The following is a 23,329-nucleotide window of genomic DNA, read 5'->3' as shown; positions in this document are numbered from 1 at the left end:
TACTTTTCACCTTTTCTCATCCCAACTTTTTTATCTTTAGGCTGTGCTAATTGTGTAGGTAGGTAACTCTCTCCTACCCCTTAGTCCCCGTCTAGTTAGTCTATAATACAAACAACACAGCACTTCTCTCAATTATGTCATTATGTATTTGCTTACCCTTCTACCATCTGACTTCCTTCACTACACTGAAAAAGATAAGCAGTCAGACATCAGATCTTTGTTCACCATTACATGTCAAAAACTAGAACAGTGCTGATGTTTTGGGATTCAATAAATGAATGAGAAAATTAATGAATAAATGAATGTACAGGATTCTGCTTCTTCAGCTAACTGTTGTTCATGCTAAGTGCCCTATTTTATTTTAGGTCTTTTTCTCAGGAAGTCATTCTCTGAATTAAGCCTCCCATTTTATAGAATCCATACTATAGTCCCTCTTTTAACACATTTTATCATAAAAAATGAAACATTCTATTTTCTTGTACTTTGGAGATAAGCTCATACCATAAAGCCTTGCCTGGCCTGGAATTTGTTACATAGACCAGGCTAGCCTTCAATTTGTAATCTCCCTGCTTCAGTTTCCCAAATACTAGAATTACAGACATGCACCATTAGACCCAACGTCACAATAAGGAAATATAATACAATGTTTGTTATTATCCTTCTCTTGCACAGAAAAACGAAATGTGTATTCCAATTCCTATTATAAACAAGGGCTCCAAAAGTATAACATCTAGCAAATATTTGCTATCCAAAAACTAGCATCGGTGGCTAGGCAGTGGTGGCACATGCCTTTAATCCCAACACTTGGGAGGTAGCGACAGGTGAATCTTTAAGTTCTGGGCCAGCCTGGTCTACAGAGATAGTTCTGGAATAGCCAGTACTACTCTAGAAAAAACAAAAACATACAACCAACCCCCCCAAACAAAAAAACTAGCATTGGCTAAATATAGTAAAAAAAAAAAAAGTAATCTGTCAAAACTGGTTACATAAGTATTTTCTTCCACATTAAAACAGAAATACTGGGTGATGTATAAATGTACAATAAAGTAACCTAACAAGAAATTAAAAACAAAGAAATGAAAATCTTCCTGGAGGTTAAAAAAATAAAGGAAGTCAGGTGAAGTGGTGAATACCTTCAGTCCCAGCACTCATTAGAGGAAGTTGGGTTCTCTGTGAGTTCTAGGACAGCTAGAGCTACATAGTGAGACCTAGTGTCAAAAATATAAACAAACAAACAAAGAAATATTTTAGCTGGGGTATGGTGATGGTACACAACTTTGACCCCAGCACTAGGGAGGCACAGGAAAGTTGGTATTCTCTAAGTTTAAGGTCAGCCTGGTCTACATATACTGTTTCAAGGACAGCCAGAGCTACATAGAGAAATCCTGCCTCAGAACAAAAACAAAAACAAAATTTTATTTTTATGTATTTGGGTGGGTCTGTGTACCACTTGAATGCCTGGTGCCTATGGAGTAGAGAAGAGGGTGTAAGATACCCCAGAACTACAGAGTTGCTATGTAGGGGCTTTAATCAAACCTGGGCCCTCTAGAAGAACAGCTAGCTATAACAGTCTTTAGTGCTGAGCCACTCTCCGGCTTCCATTTCTTCTACATTTTGAAGAAGTAAATCTGTCTTTTCCACTAAGACAGATTGATTTTTCAAAGTCTGTGAATAAAGAAAATTAGAAAAAAAAAAAAAAAAAAAAAAAACCCACCTACTTGTTTCTGAGGTTTTTTTTTTTTTTTTTTCCTTAAATATACAATTTTTTATCCCTTTAAAGGAATAAGGATAGAAATGAAGGACCCTTTGCTCACTGTGGTGAGCACTCAGTGGCACTCAGCTCTAACATTCCTGCCCAAGTTATCTCTAGAAAATCAGACACAAATACACACATATAAAATTTACTCACAGCATCAGACTTTACAGTTAATTTACAAACCCTTTAAAGACTGTAGTAGGGGGCTGAAGAGATGATTCAGCAATTAAGAGCACTGGCTGCTCTTCCAGAAGTCCTGAGTTCAATTCCTAGCACCCACATGGTGGCTCACAACCATCTGTAATGAGATCTGGTGCCCTCTTCTGTCATGCAGGCATCCATGCAAATAGAGCACTCATATTCATAAAATATATGAACAAATAAATCTTTTTTAAAAAGATCATAGTAATTGCTAAGCTAGGAATAACCTTTATTTGCATAAGCAATGATTTCAGTTTCATTTCCACTTTTTCTAGTCTCAAAAAACATTTCTCTAGGGGCTACAAATGAATGTTTAGGTATGTTCCATGCCTTTTTATATCTGATTGAAATAACTTTGATGAAGATACCTAAAAGTAATCTAGAACATAAAGCCTCTCTGAAAATTGAGTCAAATCTTAGTTCTGAAAATTTTCAAAGGTTAAATTTTTATTGAAACACGGGTATTTTGTGTGTACCATAGTATTTGTAATTATTCAACTAGCATACAATAAGTGCTACCTACTGCTAACAAATGCCTGAGCCATTTCTAGATTAAGGAACAAAGCATAAGCTTTTTTGCAAAAGTTAGAGCATTTTTCCTGGTTTCCAAAGTTGTTTTTTTTCTTTTCAAAATGTTTCTCAAAAAAATAAAACATAGTACAAAGATATTGTTTGCTCCTTATATCTATGAAAAATAAAAATTTTGGAGATTTTGAAATATAGAAACAAAAATAAATTACAAATTTAATAATAAAAAAAAGGTCAAGTACACGAATCCAGAAACCAGTGGGAAAATAATTTATTACTGAAACACAAATAATAGACAACAAAATAATAATCCTCTTACCTGCCAATGTCTGTATTGCCCTTTCACTGGAAGGCAGGGGTTCCTTTCTATGAGGCCGATTTAGTACAGTATCTTGTACAGGAAAGAGTCCAGGGCTGTCAGTTAATTTCTTCCGGCAACTGGAGTTAGGGTTTGAAACTCTGCAGCTGCCTATTGCACTTGTAAAAAGGTTCATGTGTTCATCACTGCTGGCTGGCTCAGAATTGGGAGTAAATCCTCCAAGGGACAAACTTGGGGAACTTTCCGAGCAGTCAATTTGTAAAGGTGTTTGCAATCCCAAGGCTAAAGAACTTGATTCCGAAGGCTCTCGAGAAACCCATTGTTCTTCTCTGTTTATTAAGCTCTTTGAAGGAGACAGATGCGGGCAGGACATGTGACACCTGTGCTTTTCTTTATGCTTATATCGATCTCCAACAGTATCCTTTCCAAATCGGTAACGTTTCAAAGATTCCAAGACTGATCTTGAAGAGCCAGTGTCCATGGAGACCTGGGGTTGTTCAGAACGGTGTTCTCTGTGTTTGTGACGGTGTCTGTGTTTGTGCTCCACCATCCAACCATAAGCCATCTCGGGAGGTACGCTGGGGTAGGTGCTCATGGAAAGGAGAGGAGTCCTGCTGGTTGTAAGAAAAGCCTCCTGTCTAAGGAGCTTATGCTTTTTCTTATGATATTTGGTAGGATTGAGCAATAAATGACCAGCATGCATATAGGAGGGAGGTGGCAGTGGAGTGGTGAATGAAGGAGATGGAGGTGGTGGATAAATAGTGGGGGGATACCTTCCATAATAACCTAACCCTATTGGAGCAGCTGTAAGGGGTGAAGGAGAATAAGGCATGCCATAAGAAGGATAAAATCCAGTACTAGATAAAGGAAAACTAAGGCTGTGCATAAAAGGCATTTCCGCCATTGCCTCCCTCATTTTAGGTGGCCTCCCTCTTTTCTTTTTTAAATCAGGCTTCCGAATGTAGTGCAAAGGGTCTAAGGGAAAAGAAGGATGTGTATAGAAACTATTAAAGTTGATTCGAAAAATAGTTGGCAGGAGGTCTCGGGGAATAAAATGATGACTTCGATGGGTGATCCGAATTTCACTTAGACGACTTATTAGCTCCTCTAGCTCTGCGATGAAGTCTGGATCCTGCCTATTTCGGAGCTGGGGATATTTCTTTTTCCGTTTTCGTTTCTGTCTTTTCATCTTGTCATAGCTGAGGTAATCGTGACTCCTGCGCTTACATTTGTGTTTATGTTTTTCTTTAAGACTGTTTAGGACAGTAGAGGTTTCAGGGGGAATCAGAGAAATGTGTTCAAAAGAATGTCTCCTCTTTTTCTGTCCACAAAACTTCTCTGCCCTGTCTGATGTGCTGTTATTATCTGTCCCAATGCCACTATCACTGGGAATGGTCTCATCACTATGAGACTCACTAATTGGGGAAGGAGTAGCTTCTTTCAAGGATGTGAGTTCACTCAAATGAGAAGGAGAATTTGGCAATAAAGTAGGAGGAGATAATCGCCTCCTCCCCTTGGAAGCTTTCTTCATTGCAAGAGTCTGAATCATACTGCCCTGCCTGGAGTGCATATGCAAATATGGCACTGAACTAGGTTCAACAAAGCCTGCATCACTACTAACAGGGCTCTGACCTCCACTTGTCCCAGAAGACTGAGAGCAAATAGGTGATGGAAGGATCTCAGAGCTACTAGCAGGTGAAGGCAGTAAAGGGGGAAGGATCTGTCCTAATGCTGACCCAGCTGCCTGCTGAGCTGTTTGTTCAAGCACAGCAAGGCTGGCAGGACTACCAGAAAGAAGGCCATTTAAGACAGTTTTTGGTTTTCGGCCCCTTCTCTTCCCTATATAAATGGTTCCTTTCTTGCTCACATTTATTTGTTGGCCCAATTTAGAGCCAAATGTGGCAGCAAGACTTGATACTGTATTATGAAGTTTAGATTGTACTTTTCCTTTATTACTTGATTCTACAGAACTTGAAAGAATCTGATTCAACAGTTTTTTTCTCTTTAAAGTCTTCATTTTATTTATTTTTCGGATAATGGTTTTCATTAATTGTCCATTGTTTCGCTTGCTAATTTTTTTTTCTGGTTCCATCTCAAGGTCACTCATACTACAGACACTTTGCCTATGACTATCATCTAAGTCATCTGTATCCTGAAGCTGATCCTCACTCTCAAAGAAATCGCTGCTACTTCTATGGTTCTCACTTTCAGACTCTAGCTTACTTGGACTTTCAGTGGCAACAAACGGAGCCACTGACAGCACAGGTGGCTTCGTCGTCACTGGAGATCGCATCTGCCTCTTAGGCCTGCCTCTCTTTTTTGGAAAAGGAGATACAGACAAACTTTGTTTGAAAGAAGGAATTTCAATTTCTGGCTGTAAAATTGGGGGTTCTTGTTCTTCTTTAGATTGTAAAGAAAAAACTTTAGAGGCAGGTATTTTTAAAGTCCTTTTAGGTGGACCTTCTAGCTGAGGCATTTCCTTGGATTTAGGTCTTCCTCTTTTGGGCTTATAAATATCAGACAAAAGATCACTAGTGACACACATACTGGAGGATAGTTTGTGGGCAATAAAGGATTTATGAGATGGTTTTTCACTGTCAGTTAGGAGAGCGAGAGATGGAGCTGTAGACTTACTCAACTTTGGCAACCGGCGTTTAAGGAAGTCATGATCGACAAAAGATGATGCTCCGATATTTCTCATAAACTTAGCTGGCTCAGAACTATTTGATAGTGAGCTACATGAGACGTTTTTAAAAAGCTCAGATCTTTCTAATTCTAGTCCTTTTGGAGACCGGCATGTGCTTCTTGCCACCACTTTAGTCCACCGAGGTTTTCTTCCTTTTCTTTTTTTTAATGGCTTTGACTGGAAACTAGTGCTTAGGCTGTCAGCAACCTGGCAGTGTTTGTCTGATGCAGTTACTGCACCAAGTTTTAAAAAAGGTTTGTTACTAAATAAACTAGTAAAATTAACAACTGAAGGAGTAATCGTATGAATAGCAGAGTCAGAAGCCAAACTTGGCTTTTTTCCCAAGGAAGAACTTATTCTAGCAATATCTAGATGTGCATTTTTTGATTCATTGATTTCTTTATCAATTCCTTTACATTCAATACTTATGCTATGACTTAATGACCTATGACCAACATTCAAGTGAGTACTTTCTGCTGAAAATTGGTTCTTTCCAATAGATTCAGAAATGTCTTCCATTTGTTCTACTGTAGAATTTAAAAGTAATGGGTTTGGAGCCAACTGTGAAGAAGTTTCGGGGGGACTTCTGCTTAAAGGATTAATAGATACAGTCGGTGATGGGGAAGGAAGATTGCTTTCTCCTACTGCACCGAAGGGAGACTTAGCTATGGACGCATCAGAGGCACCTCCCATTTGAAAGTCTGGAGAAGTGCAATATACAGGAGGTTGTTTTTCATGCTTTGAGGTCTCAAAGGCTCCCCTATCATTGGATGAGAAATTGTCTTGCTGAATGCATGTTCCTTCATTATACATTTCCTTCTCCAAATTAGTAATTTCTTTTCGGACTGAAAACTTCTCCAGCATGCCTTCTTTACTATGCCGCAGAGCATTCTTCTCAAAAGCTTTGCTGGTAGCACTGTCTTTCAGGGACTCAGTAAGTTCTTGACTTTCATGGTTATTGATGTTTGTGCTACAAGAAGCCTTAAGTTGTTCCTGAGTGGGGAGCAGTGCTTCAGATTTAAGGTTTAAGGCATCTTTACTGCCCAGTCCTGCTATAGGACAACTCACTAATTTCTTTCCAGCGTCCTTATTAACCAGTCCCATTGCTGAACTTGTTACAATCTTCTTCGTAACATCCTTGGCCACTAGGCCAACTGTAGAACTCAATTTCTTGCCCAACTCTTTATTAACCAGTCCAACTACGGTGCCAAGTCCTAATTTCTTGCCAGACTCTTTATTCACTAAACCTGGAACAATACCAATTCCTAGCTTCTTTCCTGAATCTTTGCTCAGCAGTCCTACTGTAGTGATAGTCCCTGGCTTTTTGCCTAAATCTTTATTAATGAATACCGTTGTAGTGCCAGTTCCCAATTTTTTCATAGAGTCCTTACTAATCAGTCCTACTGCTGCATTGAACATAGGCTTTTTCCCTGGATCTTTAGTTACCAACCCAACTGCTGTGCTAAGAGCTGGCTTTTTAATTAAGTCCTTATGAATTATTCCAGCTATAGAGCCAACACCTGGTTTCCTGATTAAGTCCTTGCTAACCAATCCGACTGTAGTGCCAGTTCCTAACTTCTTCGGTTTTGTCTTGGAAGACTTGGAAGGAGGACAGGTAGCAATGAGCTGTGCCAACTTTTCTGTTACACTAGTTCCTCCATTAAGTAATGCTCTGTCCTTTATATCAGGGTCTCGACTGCCAACAAGAGATGGTGCTGCATTAATGTAATCTGCCATTTGTGAATGTATTGGAGAAAGCTTCTTAGACAAAGGATTATTTTCTCCCTGTGAATGAAGATGAATGCTTTCTTCAGATTGGCATTCCATGGCTGTAGCATCACCTGCTTTCTTAAACAGTTTTGAAGGGTCCTAAAATTTGAACAAGAAAAATGTTTTAGAGAGAACAAATCTCCAAATCTCTTAACACTTTAATTTCACATTATAATCCAACAAATTGACTACATCTCTCTTTCACACACACACAGAGAGAGGGAGAGGGAGAGAAAGAGAGAGCAAAATACAATTTTTTGGTTTGATTTGCTTTGTTTTGTTTCCTACAACAGGGTTTCTTTGTGTAGCTTTGGAATTTGTCCTGGAACTCGCTCTGTAGACCAGGCTAACCTGGAACTCACAGAGATCCACTTGCCTCTGCTTCCTAAGTGCTAGAACTAAAGGTGTGTGTCACCTCCACCCAGCAAAACACAATTTATTTTTAGGATTGTGTGTATGTGTTTGTACACATGCATGGCAATCGTATAGCTGCTCAAAGAAGCTAGCCAATTTTCTGGAGCATGAGTTTCAAGCTGTTTTAAGGCTCCGAATATGGGTACTGGGAAAGAAAGTAAGGTACTCTGAAAGAGCAGCAAGCACTTGCAACACTAAGTTGTTTCTCTAGCCTCAGAAAAACATTTTTAAGAAAAGGTTAAGAGGGGCATAATGGTATATGCCTATATCCTTAACACTTGGGAGGCTGAGGCAGGAGTACAGCTGAGTTTGAGCCCAGACTATAAAGTGAGTTCAAGGCCAGATTGCACTATATAGCAAGAATGTCTCTAAAAACCAAATCAATACAACAACAACAACAACAACAAAAATCTACCTGGCAAGATGGGTCATTGGTAAGTAAATGTACTTGACACCAAGCTTGGCAACCTGAGTTTAATCCCTAGAGAACTCACAAAGTAGAAAAGGAGAATCAACTCCATTACTTGTCCCTAGACCCCCACCCTCATAGTGGAGTAGGTAAGTAACTACATACAGATGCCAGCCCCCCACCCCACACCTGTCACTGTAAATGTAAAACAAAAGTATATCAATGGTACTTTTTGTTAGTTCATCTACAACTATAACAAATGCTATTAGTATTGGTCTGTTTCTTTTCATTTTTTTGAGACAAGGCCTAAACTCTATAGCTAGGTGGGCCTCAAATCCTCAGTGATGTGCCTGTATCAGTCTCCCATGGGATTATAGGCATTTGCGACCATTTTTGGCTTAAGATACTTTCTTTGTTGACTGTCAATCATATAAACCTACATATTTATTTTGAATACATCTTCATGATTTGACCAGTAAATTGATATTTTCTATTATCATCTTCTAACTAACAACATATGAATGTGGGCTGTTTTTTTACTTTTTTATTTATTTACCGTGTATATGTTTGTGGAGGTTATGATAATATGAAGGAAATATGGTTTCCAATGTTTAAACTCAGGTTGACATGCTTGGCACCAAGTGCCTTCATCAGCACCAAAAAAAATGACAAAAAAATTATACACACACACACACACACACACACACACTAAAGTGTGGTTGAGAACATTGTCATTTTGTATTATGTATCTAATTTATTATTTATTTGTTGATTTTAGGAGGCTCAAGACAGGGTTTCTCTGTGTAGTATAACTAACCAAATAAATCTGACAAGTTAAGAAAAAGGAGCTGGAAACGTAACTCTGAAGAACACATGCATAGGATGTTCAAGCTCACGGGAACTTATACATTTGTGGAGGGCAGAGGACAATTTTGTGGGGTAAATTATTATATGTAACTTCAATAGCAAGTTTTTCTTGCTATGTAATTTAACAAAGAAAAGGCCTCCCACCCCTCCCACATACAAAAAAGGCTTTGGGTGGAGGGAGTGCTGAGACATGGTATTATATGCATATGTAATCCAGGTCCTTCTGGGATAATAGGTTTGCCAACACACCTGGCTTTGTTTGTTTAATTTTATGTGTAGATGCCCAGAGAGGCCAGAAATGAGTTTCAGATGCCTTGGAGCCCAATGTGGGTTCTGGGATCTGAATTCTGGTTCTCTGGTAGAGCAGTAAATTATGTCAACTGCACAGCCATCACTCTAGCCTTAGACTGCTTTCTATAACTTATTCCCAACATGAAAAATGACCACAAGAGCCCATTTCTTGTTTAATCTGGTTTTTTGGCGTATTACTCTAGGAATCCCTATGTGGTGGTTTGAGTAAGAATGGCCCCATTTGGCTCATATATTTCATCAGGGCGTGGTGATTGAGAGGGATTAGAAAGATTAGAAGTATGTGTGTCACTGAGGGTGGGCTTTGAGGATTCAAAAACCCATTCCAGGTTCAGTATCTTTCTCTGTGTCTCTACCTGTGGATCAGGATGTAGCTCTTGGCTACTTCTCCAGCAACACACTTGCTTGCCTGCTGCCAGGCTCCCTGTCATGATGATGATAGACTAATAAGCCTCTAAAACTGTAAGCAAGCCCCCACTTAAGTGCTTTATTTTATCAGAGTTGTCTTGGTCATGGTGTTTCTACCCAGCAACAGAACAGTGACTAAGACACCCTATCTGACCATTAGGTTTGGGCCCAGGGCCACTTGGGCCATGTTCATCTGCGGGAGCTTCTTTTTCTTTCCATCCCCACAGCTGATTTTGTCTACTAGCATCAGACCGGAAGACTTCAAATTCTCAGGAGCGACTGCTTTCACATCCCATATGATAAACATGCATTAATTAACCTGGCCTCGACTCCCTACTTTCCTACACTGTGAGCTCACACATTCCTTCCTCAAAATGCAGGCCTTCTTCCTTTGCCCTGCTGACCAAGAATCAGTCAACCTGATTACAAGCACACCTCATTCTTTAAAAAAATATTTTACTTTTATTTATGTATTATGTGTATGTTGGTTCGTACCTGTAAGTACAGGGCCTGTGGAGGGCAGAAGAGAGTGTCAGATCCCACAGATTAAGGCATCAAACATGAATGCTGGGAACCAAACTTAGGTTCTCTCAAAGCACAGCAAATGCTTTTAACCACTGAGCAATCTCTCCATCTCCATACAAGCACATATTATAATCTACTCATCAGCCAAGCACAATGCATGGAACCTCTCTCTTTTGAAACCCAAAAGGAGGGATTCTCAATCTTGATTTGCACCATGTGTGTATCTGATACCCATAAAGTCCAAAGATGGTGCTGGAGTGCAGATAGTTGTGAGCTGCCATGTAGGTACTGAGAACCAAACCTGGGTCCTTATAATAGCAGAAAATGCTCTTAACCAATGAGCTATTTTCCTTCCCCTCAATTTAGTAAACTTAAATTTTACTTCTTAAATTTGGGTAGTTTAATTCTTGAGATCTGGACAAACAAACAAAACCCTAAAGTTACTATTAAGTATACTTAGAAAAGTTTCTACTTGTTTGATAATTCCTGTCATAAATGCTCAGTCATAATCATCAAGAGTTTAAAATGAAAAACTTTTATGCTCCTCTATTTTGGCTTTTATCAATCTGCTTGTAATTTCTTCAGTAGTATTCTGCAGACCCACTCATATAAGAAGTGGATAAAGACCATGGAGTCCTCAACTAATGCCTGTTGAAAACAGGAGCAAACACCCATACATAAACACTGAGTCGAACTAGAACCCAGAAGCAGATGGAGAGGACAAGACCATGTGGTAGAAGTACATAGAGACAGCTTACCTGAACAAGGAGGAGCTAAGGGCCACTAGACTGATAGCTAGGAAGCCAACAGGGGACTGACTCGGACCCCCCTTGAATATGGGTCTCAGCCAGAAGGTCTGAGCAGTCTAAGAGACCTCAGACAGTGGAGCCAGGATGTATCCCTGGTGCACAAAAAGACTTTGCAAACATATCCCCCATGGAGGGATAACTGCCTTATTCTAGAGATAGGAGAGAAGCCCTAGTCCCTACTTCACAGGACCTGTCAGATCTACATGACCCCAACTGGATGGCATTCCCCTACATATGGTATTGTGGTGGGGGGTTGGGAGGGGAGGGTATTTAGAGTGCATGGGAGAGGGTAGAGAGGGCAAAAGGGAGGGAAGGAGGGAGGGAGGGCTGGAAGGGAGGAAGGGAGGGAGGGAGAGGGAACTGGGATCGACATGTAAAATAATAAATTAAAAAAAAAAAAATGCTTTGACTCCAAAATTTAAGTTGAAGAACAAGTTACTGGGGAAAAGTATTTCTATTTTTGTTTCCACAGAAAATGAAAAGATGTGGAGTCCTTCCAGACTAATGTGGTTTGATCACACCAGACCGCCTGAAACAGAGTACAAGCTGATCCTACATTCCAAACAGCTGGACAAAACAGCCCTACAGACTACAGCTAGGATATCTGAATCTTCTTTGAATCCCCCAAGACAGCGCCCCTTACCAGCAGGAAGTAGTTTGGAAAGAACGACGCCCAAATTCCCAAATAGTGTGTATAAATGTTTGTTTTCATTTAATTGGACTTTGTTATATAAAATTAAATAAAAAATACTCTATATTCATAAAAAAAAAGAGTCTAAAAAAAAAAAAGAAGTGGATAAAGAATGAGATGAAATTCAGCAATTTTTGTTGAAAATGAGATGTTTTAATGTGAATGCCACTGCCCAACACACACACACACACACACACACACACAAATATGAAAACAAACAAACAAACAAACAAAAAACAGAGTAGGAAATTTTTTACAAAGTTGGAATGAAGAAAAAATTTTCTATACATTCTGGACTAGAAGGAAGAAGAGAGAATGCAAGGGTCCCTTCCCTTTCCCACATACTGGAAACACACAAAAAAGAGGCTGCAGAGTTCACACTTCTCTATATAGTTGCCTTTTAATGCTTTAGCAATTAAGCCCTATAGCATAGCCAATACTTGCATATGAAGTAAAAAGGGATGCCGTGGGAGCTGGAGAAATGGCTCAGTGGTCAAGAGCACTGGCTGCTCTTCCAGGACTCAAGTTCAATTTCCAGCAGCTCGCAACTGTCTGTAATTCTAGTTCCAAGGGCTCCAACAACCTCACACAGAGGAGATGCACATAAAATAAAAATAAATCTTAAAAAAATAAATTAAAAAAAAAAGGGATGCCACAAAAGGGAGTATTCTTGTACAGCCAATTCTTTGAAGCTCTATGCATTTTATACTTTTACATTCAAAATGGTATTTATAAACAATAGAAAACTTTTTGGTTTTTACAGTTTCTATAACTCATAGAGGGGAGGGCATTTTGAGACAGGGTTTCCCTGTTTAGCCCTGGCAATCTTGGAACTCACTCTGTAGACCAGGCTAGCCTTGAATTCACAGATCCTCCTGCCTCTGCTTCCTGAGCACTGGGATCAAAGGCATGTGCCACCACCACCCAGCATGGTTATTTAATATATGCAAAGCTCTAAACTTTTAAATGTAGTCTTTGCCAAGTAAATCTATGATGCAGCATTTAAAGTTGAAATTCCAAAACATTGACACTGGGAAAAACCACATCTATGGACAGTAGGTACAGAAGGGGAAAAGTCTATAAAGGCATGGGAAGCATTCTTAAAAGAATGGGAACAGATAATTTTCAAGAGTTAGGAAAAAAGATGCCGATCCAGATACAGAAGGCATTCAGAACACTAAACAGACCAGAAAAGTTACCTCCCTCGCCATGTTCTAACTAAAGCACTAAGTACACAGAATAAAGGTAGAAATGCAAAGGAATACACAGCAGGCCCATTAGACTAAGAGCGGATTATTCAGCTGAAACTTTAAATGCTAGGCTGTGTAGACAGATGTTCTGAAGTTCTAAAAGATAACTACCAACAAAACTACTACTATACTCAGCAAAACTGTCATAACTGAAGGAAAACTAACATTTCATAAAAAGGGGGAAAAAAATAAAAAACCAGGCTAAAGGAAATTCTATAGAAAATCCTTGAAGGAATCCTTTAAACTAGAAAGAAAAGTTCCACCATGAAGTCACAGAAAAGAATAAATCAGGCTAGTATAATAGTTCATCAAGAAAGGAAGAGGAGAAAAAAAATACAAAATCAACAAATGATAGGTACCAATACACACCTTTGAATAACTGAAGAATAATGGTTGCAATCCTCAAATCAAAAGACACAGACTAGGAGATTGAACCCCAAAACAGAAACCATCTGTAAACTACCTCTAAGAAATGCACATTTCCACAAAAGACAGACACTATCTAGTGTGAAGAGTGTTCCAAGCAAGTAGATCTGGAAATGAAGCCAGTGTCAATGATCTCTGATGATACAGACTTCAAACAAAAACAAGCAAGAAAAGGTAGTCACCTTACACTGATTAAGAGAACACTCCATTAAAAAAGACATTAAGATTCTACACATATACCCTAAACACAGGTGCATCCAATTTCATAAAATAAATTTTACTTATGTAAAGTCACAGATTCATCTAGCACAATGGCAGTCGGTAACTTTAATACCAAACTCCGACCAACTGACAGGTGTTTCCAACAAAAAGCAAACAGAAAAATATCTGAATTAAATGATATCCTAAATAAGAGTCCTAACATACATCTAACTATAGAACATCCATCCCATGCATAATACTCATTCGTCTCAGAATGATCTCTAAAAGAGATCATAAATCAGGATACAAAGTACAACAGAGTAAGAGAAACCCTATAGCAGACACAAGCTCATGAAGATTAAGTAGCACATTACTGAATAATGACTAGGTCTTTGAAGAATTCAAGAAGAAAATGTTACTAAAAATTTCTAGAATCAGGAGCTGGAGAGATTTCAGTTGTTAAGAGCACTCACTGCTCTTCCAGAGGACCTGGGTTCAATTTTCAGCAACCATATGGCAACTCACAACTGTCTGTAACTCCAGTTCCAGGGGACCTGACACTCATGGCAAAACACCATAAAATAAAAATAAATAATTAAAAACATTTTCTAGAGTGAAATGAAAACACAATACTCCAGCTCCTCTAGGCTACAAGGAAAACAGTCCTAAAGTGAAAGTTTTTAGCTTTAAATGTTCACATCAAAAAACAAACACCACAGAAAAATCTGAAACAACTTAATGATATATCTTAGGGCCTAGAAAAAAGAAAAACAAGTGAAACAAGAGTACATCATTAAGATTAGGGACGAAATTAATGAAAAGGAATCAAATAAACAAAAGCAATCTATAGAGCAAACAAACAAACAAACAAAACAAAACAAACCCCAAAACCAAAAAAACAATTAAAATAAAAGAAAATCAAACCTGGTTCTTTAAAAAGATAGGAAAAAAATCAGTTCTTTAAAATGACAGAAAAACTGGTTACTTAACAAGATAGAAAAACCCTTAACCAAAATAACCAAAAGTTGAGAAGGCCAAAATAAAATCAGACCTGAAAAGGGAACCATTACAATGGATACCAATAAAATTCAGAATATCATTGGGTCTTACCTTAAAAACATTTAACTGGGAAATCTGAAAGAAATCAAATTCTAGATGCATTATGATCTACCCAAAGATGAGATTTAGAAAAGTAAACATATCTGTAACAGTGAGATAAGAACATGAATTATAAAATTCTGGTGCTTGCCTTTCATCCCAGCACCCAGGAGGCAGAGACAGGTGGATCTCCTGAGTTTGAGACCAGCCTGGTCTACAGAGCGAGTTCCAGGACAGCCAAGGCTACACAGAGACCTCAATCAATCAATCAATCAATCAATCAATCAATCAATCAATCAATCAATCAACCAACAAACAAAAGACAAACTATAGCCAACATTACATAAGGGGGCCCTCAAAATTATTTCTACTAAAATTAGGATAAAATAAGGATGTGCACTTTCTCCACTACTAAAGAGGTCTTAGAGCAGTAAGACAAGACAAGCAAATAAAAGGTCACAAAGAGGAAAGGAAAAAGTCAAAGTACCTGTCTGTGGATGACAGGACTCTATACCTGACTCTAAAGCCTTAGTCAGAAAATTCAAGAGAACTGATAAACACTTTAAGCAAAACAGCAGGATACTTTTTAAAAACACCCAAAAACCAACAGCCTTCCTTCATATTTTACCAATCACAAATCTACTAAAACAGGGGTTGGAGGACCCAGGAAAATGTCTCACCAGTTAAAAACACATACAGCCTCTTGCAGAAGATCCAAATTCAGTTTCTAGAACTCACATGGGGTAGATTGGACACAATCACCTTTAACTCCAGTTCCAGGGAGATTCTACACCTCTGGCCTGCATAGACATCAACACTCAGGCACATACACACTTAAAGTAGAAGGAGGAGGAATAAAAGTAGATGTAACATGTATTGAAGTAGAATGTAGAGTTGGGGATGGAGGTGATATATATATGTTTTTTTTTTTTTAAACAACAGATCTTGCCTCAAGTTTATTTGTAAAAACAGCATAGGGCACAGTCATCTGCAGATAGGATGTAGATGTGTCACACCAGTCCATCTGTCTTAACAGTGGCAGAAACCTTTTCTATGGGGCCTTGGTACCTTTGGGAGCCTGAGCTGGAGCTGCAGCCTGAGCCTTAGATGGAGCTGAGGCCTCTGCCTTGGTTTGAACCTTGCGCTTTGGTTGGCAGAGCCTATGACCCTTGGCCATGTCGTTTCTAATCTTCTTCCCAAGCTTGGGGTGAGTGATGAAAGCCAGACCCTTTGGCATCTTGGGTTTTACCAAAGTGATAATATATTTAACACACACACACACACACACACACACACACACACACACACACACACACACGATAAAGTATAAGTAAAACTTTAAAAAAAAGGCAGTTTTTCAAATGATGTATCAAAATCCACATATCACAAGTAAAGGTTTATGCTTGGCATAGTGGCATATGCTTACAATATCTACAAATCCTAACACCAAGAAGACTAAGGTAGGAGGATCTTGAGTTTGAGGCCAGCCTGGTATATATAGCAACTCTGAGGTAAGTCAAGTAGTGAGATTAGTTATGAATAAAAAATTTTAACCCAATGCTGGGGATTACATATAGGCCTCATATATAATACCCAAGCACTTTACCCCCTGAACTACATCCAAGCTCTGCAAATGATTTATGAATTGAAAACCACACACTTATGCATGGCAAACTGACAAAGTAGTATCTAAGGGAAACTACCATCTGAAAGTTGGTAAGATGGCTCTTAGGTTAAGGGTGCTTGCCAGCAAGCCTGAAAACCTGATCCCCAGAACCCACATCCACAACTTACACTCTGACATCCACAAGCGTACTGTGGCATCCATATGCATTTAGACATGCATACACACAATTAATATATATTTTTAAAAATACACACTGAAAAAATTTAAATCCACATTTTAAGGAGCTACATCAGTCCTGTTATTTAGGAAAAATCTCCAGAATTAGATTAGTTTAAAAAGTACTTGGTAAGCAGAGGCATGCTGGTCTACCTAGTGAGATACAGGCAGCTGGGGGGTGACATAGAGAAAAACAATATATAGAACAATGTTAACACTATGATATTTATATTTTTTAAATAGAGAAGAATATGTATGTAAGAAATGCGCATGTGCTTGTATTACATGTTTCTGGATAAAAACAATGCATCATTTGCTTTTCTGGAAGTTCTTTGCATCAATTTTGGTTCTAAACAACATCTTTTTTACTTTTGTTATTTTATGTGTATGGGTGCTTTGCTTATATAAATATGTGGGTGTACCATATTCATGCAGGTACCTGTGGAAGCCAGAAGGTTTCTGATACTCTGGACCTAGAGTTACAGATGGTTTTGAGTTGTCATATGGATAAAGGAATGGAAGACAGATCCTCTAGAAGGGCGGAACCATCTCTCTATCCTTAAACACAGCATGATCTTAACGTATTATAACCATCCTAGCAAAGGTAACCCTAAAGACATTAAATAGAAAACTATTCACTTTGCTTCAGAAACTTTCTACTAATCAGATAACATCATTACATTACCATGGTATTATCAAGCCAACTTCCTAAATGGGGAATCTAAAACGGACAGTTTTGAACAATGAGAATACATGTAGGAATAATGCGGGAATAATATTTGTTGCCAAGAATGTCTACTCCCCTCCTGCTAAGGTCTCAATGTAAATCAAAGTTGCCACCACCCCCTCCCATGGCCCAAGAAACCAATTAATTTAACAAGTTTATTTACAGGACAAGGGTGACTCCAAAGCAGCAACACTGAAAAGTCTGTACCTAGCACGGATGATGTACAGATAGAGTACTCTTCTAGTCTTTTCCAGCCTGCATATTTTAACCTATCCCTAAAACTAAGGCCATGTGCTATCAAGGCAGAATTGCTTACAACACCAACTCTTCCTGAGGAGATGTCAACAGTCCACAGCACAACTGTGAACAGAAGGCTAGAGAACACAACTTAGTGGAAAAGTCCCCCAGTACTAATAAATAATTTATTTATTAAATGACCATGCTTTTAATCCTGACACTCTGTGGAGGCAGAGGCAGGTATATCTCTGTGAGTTTGGGGCCAGCAAGATCTATACAGTGAGTGCCAGATCAGCCAGACACAGATAGATTTCCAGCTGAAAAAAAAAATTCTGGCCTACTCCATTAAACCTAACCCAACAAGAGTTCAAGTTAAAACTTGGCTACATAGCAAATTAAGAGGCTAGCCCAAGCTACAGAAACCCTGTCTTAACACACATCACATTTCTGGGTGCCATAGCAACCCTGTAAACAAAGAACCTTCAGCATAGATTCTGAAAACACGTAAAAAACATAAATTTGGGAGCAAAGATCTGTGGGTAATAAGGGCTAATAAGATAGCTAAATGAATAAAGGTGTTTTGCCAAGCAAGCCTGATGATCTGAATTCGATTCCAGGACCCATGGTGGAAAGAGAAACAATTCACAAAGTTGTTCTTGAATACACACTGCAGGATACTAACTTAAAAAAAAAATTAATGCTAATAAGATAGATGTGCATTGCACATCCCATAATCTTTGAGGCTTGGGGAGGAGAAAAATGAATTCTAGGTCAGCTTGAGACTTAAAGAAGATAGAAGACTCTAACACAAGAAGAGAATTAGGAGCTAGGGAGATGGCTCAGAGGATAAGAGTGCTTTGTTTGCAAACACGAAGATTTGAGTTCTAATTCCAGGCAACTACCTACACAGCTGGGACATAGTCATGCACATCTAACACTAGCAGCATCATGGATGGAGAGAGGAAGACTGCAGGACTTGCTAGATGCCAGCTTAGCTCCAGAGTCAGTTAACAACCCTGTTTCAAAGGAATGATGTGAAGTGTAGTAGTACACTTGATGACTTTCTTTGATCTCTACATACAACATATACACTCACAGATTTTTAAATAATATTTTTAAAATAATGGGGATAGTGCCATGTCTGTACTCCCAGCTGGCTGAGGTAGGAAAGGCACAAGTTTCAGGACAGCCTGAGTTACAGCAAAGTCTCTCTTAAAAAAAAAAAAAAAGGAGGGGAAGGGGGAGTTAGAGAGATGGCTCAGCTGCTGGTACAGAAGAACCAAACTGGATTCTTAGCATCCACAAAGCTGATGGTCACAACTGTATGTAACCCCAGTCCAAGAGGGTTCTTATGCCCTCTTCTGGCTTCCGTGAGTACCACATGCATGGTGCACAGACACACATACAGGAAAATCACCATTCACATAAAATAATAAGGACCACAGAGAAAAACAAAGAATAAAAGTCAAGTTATTTGATGCAATGAAGATTACTATTAAATTTAAAACCAATTCTGTCTCATTCCCCCCTTATTACTAATGCACTCTTCATCCTGTAGAGGACACATATTCATAGACTGATACTAAATAACATAAAAGGCTGTCACACAAATTGCTACTGTCACTAGACAGAGTGAAGTTAAGAAAAATTAGTCATGGGGTTGGAAAGATGGCTCAGTGGTTAAGAGCACGGGCTGTTCTTCCACTAAACCAGAGTTCAGTTCCCAGTAACCACATGGAGGCTCACAACTGTCTAAAACATCAATTGCAGGGAATCTTATACCTTTGTGGGAGCCAGGTATGAGCACATGGAGAAGAGACAAGACAAGCAAGCAAAACACCCATGAACCTCAAATTATTTATTTATTTACTTACTTACTTATTTTGAGAGAATGTCTCATTATGAAGCTCTGGTTGGCCTGGAATTCCCCAGGCCAAGCTGGGCTCAGATCAGGGACCTGCCTGCTTCTGTCTCCCAAATACTTGAGTCCAAGGCATGCACCACCACGCCCATGTAAAATCAATTTTTTTTTAAAAAAAAAACAAAAATTAGTCATTATATTTGAGTAGTGACAGGAAGCAGGCAACTTGGTTTTTTGTTTGTTTGTTGCTATCAGTCAGGATATCCTGCACTGGTTTCCAGAAAAGCCAGGATTATTGATCTGCCAGTGTGCCTATGAAAAATAGCAACATGAATGTCTTATAGAACAATTCATGTAACAAAAGCTCTTACTACATTGATGAATCACATCCTTTCAACCATGTTAAAAGAGAGGTGGTACGATAATTTTTTATCTGAGCCTCAATTTTTGTTAATATGCTCATCCCTTTATTATTGAAAATAGAAAAAATTCAAATCTACATTTCCTAAATATAGTTGACACTTTTCCCCCACTGTTAAATTAGGAGCAACAATCTAATTTGCTTAGCACAAATCAGCTCCATTTAACATGTCATAATTTTACAAATAATAATACAGGTACAAACATAGCACCTGTAAGATGGCTCAGTTGGTAAGGACATTTGTCTTGAAAGCCTGCCCTGAGTTCACTCCTTAGAAATCATGTGGAGGTGGAAAGAATTGACACCAAAGTTGTACTCTGACCTCTACATGCATGAAGTGGCATTCCCTATACACATTCACACAAATAAAAAAAAATTGAAAAATATACAATTATGTTGTACTTTTAACATCTGTATAGCCTGTTTAGAAATAACTAAAGATTAGTGTAAATGAAGACTAAAAGAGAAAACCAAACACTGACAATGACCACGTATCATTGCAAGGGTTACTCACCCACTTTGAAGGGCAGTGTGCATTCTTCTCGTCTGTCATCTTCCCACTTTTAAGTGCTTTCCTTGAGTGCTTGATGGTTGTTTTTATGGCAGGTCGACACACATAGTTCTCCAAGCTCTTTGGAGGCTTTTTAGTTCTCTTAGCCTGAAGGCCAATTTTCAATTTTAAGTTTCCCTCTGAGAAATTTGTTTCTTTCACTGAAAACTGTTGCTGTGCATCAGTCAAACCATCATCTTTCCCTACTTCACTGTTCCTTTCTCGATTCCGCTTGCGCGGATCCTCTTCTTCTTTCGTGTTACTCTCTATTTCTATTTCTCTCTTGCTGGCCAGAGTGCCAGTATTGATGGTAGAAGGACTCTTTCTTGAAAATCCTTCGGAATCAGAACCCAATCCTAACATAGCAGTATTCCTAGAGTCCATCACAAGTGTGTTATTGCCAAGGAATCTTACAAGACTTTTACAGAACACTGTTCCATAAAAAATACGGTTTTCCAAAACTTGCGACCAGCATCTCTTTCCCTGCAGGATAGATCATAACAAAATTTTATCAGAAAATAAACAAATAAGAAAGGAGCATTAAGGACAGCAGGACAAATGCCAAAATTAAAAAAAAAAATCAGTAAATCAAAATATAGCAAATAATATATACAAATCATTTACTTGTGAATCCACTTAAAAACTTCAGGTTTTTTTTCATTGTTCTGTAGATATGAATAAGCTACAATATTGTGGCAGATTTCAAAATTTAAGAATTACCATTATACCAGAGCATAGAGACTCATTTCCTAGATCACAGCACTTCAGGGGCCAAGACAAGAGGACCACAAGTTTGAAGCAAACCACAGGGAGATCTGTCTCTTTCCTTTCTCTGCTCTGGTGTGGTGGTGGTGGTGGTGGGGTGTGTGTGTGTGTGTGTGTATGTGTGTATTTTTTTTTTTTTTTTCCTGACAAAGGAAAGGATCTCATGTAACCCAGGCTGGCCTTAAACTGTTAGTCGAAGGTGATCTTAATCTGATCCTACTGCATCCAGCTCCCAGGTGTTAGAATTACAGGTGTGCACCACAACTGGCTTGAGATTGTAGCCCTTTAAAAAAAAAAAAAAAAAAGTGGTACTAACATGCAGGAGGCAAAGGCAGATCTCTGAATTTAAGAATAGTCTGGTCTGTAGGGCAAGTTCTAGGACAACCAAGGCTACACAAGGCTATAGGTTAGGATTCTCAGGCAGAAATAATCTCCGTTGCTACCACACACTAACTCTGAGTTCATTCACTAATTCAGTGAAAAATATTCCTGGGCATTTACTAAATGCCAGGTATTATACTGTGCCCTAAAAATAAAACATGTATTCAACAGACCCACTTTCTAAAACTGAGGCCTATTCCCAGAGAAGCTTGAACCCTCCCAGAGAAACAGATGGAAGCAGAGACAGAAATCCACAAATAACCATTGGGCTAACCTCCTGGAGTACAAAGTGATGGAGGAGCAAAAATATGAACAAAGGAGTCAAGACCATGATGGGGGAACCCACAGAATCAGTGGACCAGAGCTAGTGAAAGATCACTAACTCAGGTCTGATGACAGGGAACCTGTATAAGACCAAACTAGACTCCCTTAATATAGGTGACAATGGTGTGACTGGGACAATGTATGAGGCCACTGGCAGTGGGTACAAGATCTAAACCTAATGCACAGACTGACTTAGTGGAGCCCATTCTGTATGGAGAGATACCTTCCCCAGCCTAGACACAGGGGTGTGGGACGTGGAGAGGTTCCTTGGTTCTGCATCAACAAGATGATGGGACTGAATTAGTAGACTTTCTAGGGGAGGCCTTACCCTCTCCAAAGAGCAGATGGGTGGAGGGTGTGAGAGGAGAGCAGGGAGGGGGAACTTGGGTTGGAATATAAAATATAAATAATAAAAAAATGAGGCCTATAATCTAGTTAAAACATGAAACATTAAATAATTATAGAAAGCATTAATAATAACTGACAAATTTATTTTCATTAAGGTTTCCTAATAGCAAATAGTTGAAACATTTCAATTTCCCAAATATATGTTTTCAAACCAACATGCCAACTTAAAAAAAAAAAAAAAAAAAAAAAAAGGTAAGTAGCCTGTCTAATCTAAGAATCTGCACATGGAATCTCTTTTTTTAAAAAAAATTATTTATTTATGCATATGAGTGTTCTATTAACATGTATGCCTGCATGACAGAAGAGGGCATAGATCCCATTATAGATGGGTGTCAGTCACCATATGGGTGCTGAGAATTGAACTCAGCTAGTGCTCTTAACTGCTGAGCAATCTCTCCAGTCCTTGGAATTTTTTGTTTGTTTGTTTTTGTTTTGTTTTTTAGGTTTTTCTCTGTGAAGCTTTGGAGCCTGCTCTGTAGAACAGGCTGGCCTTGAATTCACAGAGATCTGTCTCCTGAGTGCTGGAACTAAAGGCATGCTTGGACCTTCCTTTTTATTACATAAAGATCCTCAGGAAACCAACCCGGTTATCATAAAATCAGAAGGCTGATTAGTAAATAAAAAGCAAAACAAAGTAACTAGGTATTCTCTTCAAAAATTATTGTGAGCTAAGGACTCTTTCAGAGATCCTGGGTTTGGTTCCCAGCACCCAGATAAGTCACTACCATTTTTACTCAAGCTCCAGGGAATCCAATTCCCTCTCTGACCTATGTAAGCACCAGACATACAAGTGGTATATGTACATACATTCAGGCAAAATACTCATACACATAATTTAAAATAATCTTAAGAGTGTATTATTACTAGTGTTGGGGTGCATGTTTGAAAGTGTAATGTGTTGGCACCATGGCACATATGTGGAGTCAGGGGACAAATTACAAGAGCAAGTTCTCCTACCACAGGCTCTGGGGTTGAACTCAGGTGATCAGGATTGAGTGGCAAGTGCTATTAACCACTGAGTCTACATAGCAGGCTTATAATTCACTACACTTTTTCTACATTTTAATTTTCTATGTATAGGTGAATATATTTCTGTACACCATGTGTGAGCCTGGTGCCCAGGGAAGCCAGAAGAGGGCATCAGA

The 23,329-nt window shown here is 38.8% G+C and overlaps 1 protein-coding gene across 9 annotated transcripts in view; it reads right to left on the bottom strand.

The window, feature by feature from the left end:
- Nucleotides 1-23,329, bottom strand: part of Ash1l (ASH1 like histone lysine methyltransferase) — a 146,711-nt gene that overhangs the window by 104,583 nt on the left and 18,799 nt on the right. For all 9 annotated transcript variants that reach the window (XR_007835411.1, XR_007835410.1, XR_007835412.1 and 6 more), the window contains exons 2-3: nucleotides 20,271-20,789; nucleotides 2,805-7,359 (exon numbers count right to left, since the gene is read on the bottom strand). Coding sequence is in view for 6 of the 9 variants with exons in the window: in XM_051198831.1 (XP_051054788.1) it covers nucleotides 2,805-7,359; nucleotides 20,271-20,690 (4,975 nt within the window). In the remaining 3 variants the exon portion in view is untranslated. The remainder of the gene's footprint in view (nucleotides 1-2,804; nucleotides 7,360-20,270; nucleotides 20,790-23,329) is intronic.

The sequence above is a fragment of the Phodopus roborovskii genome, unplaced genomic scaffold (assembly GCF_943737965.1).
Source record: "Phodopus roborovskii unplaced genomic scaffold, PHOROB, whole genome shotgun sequence".
Lineage (NCBI taxonomy): Eukaryota > Metazoa > Chordata > Mammalia > Rodentia > Cricetidae > Phodopus > Phodopus roborovskii.
This window is presented reverse-complemented; position numbering and strand designations above follow the sequence as displayed.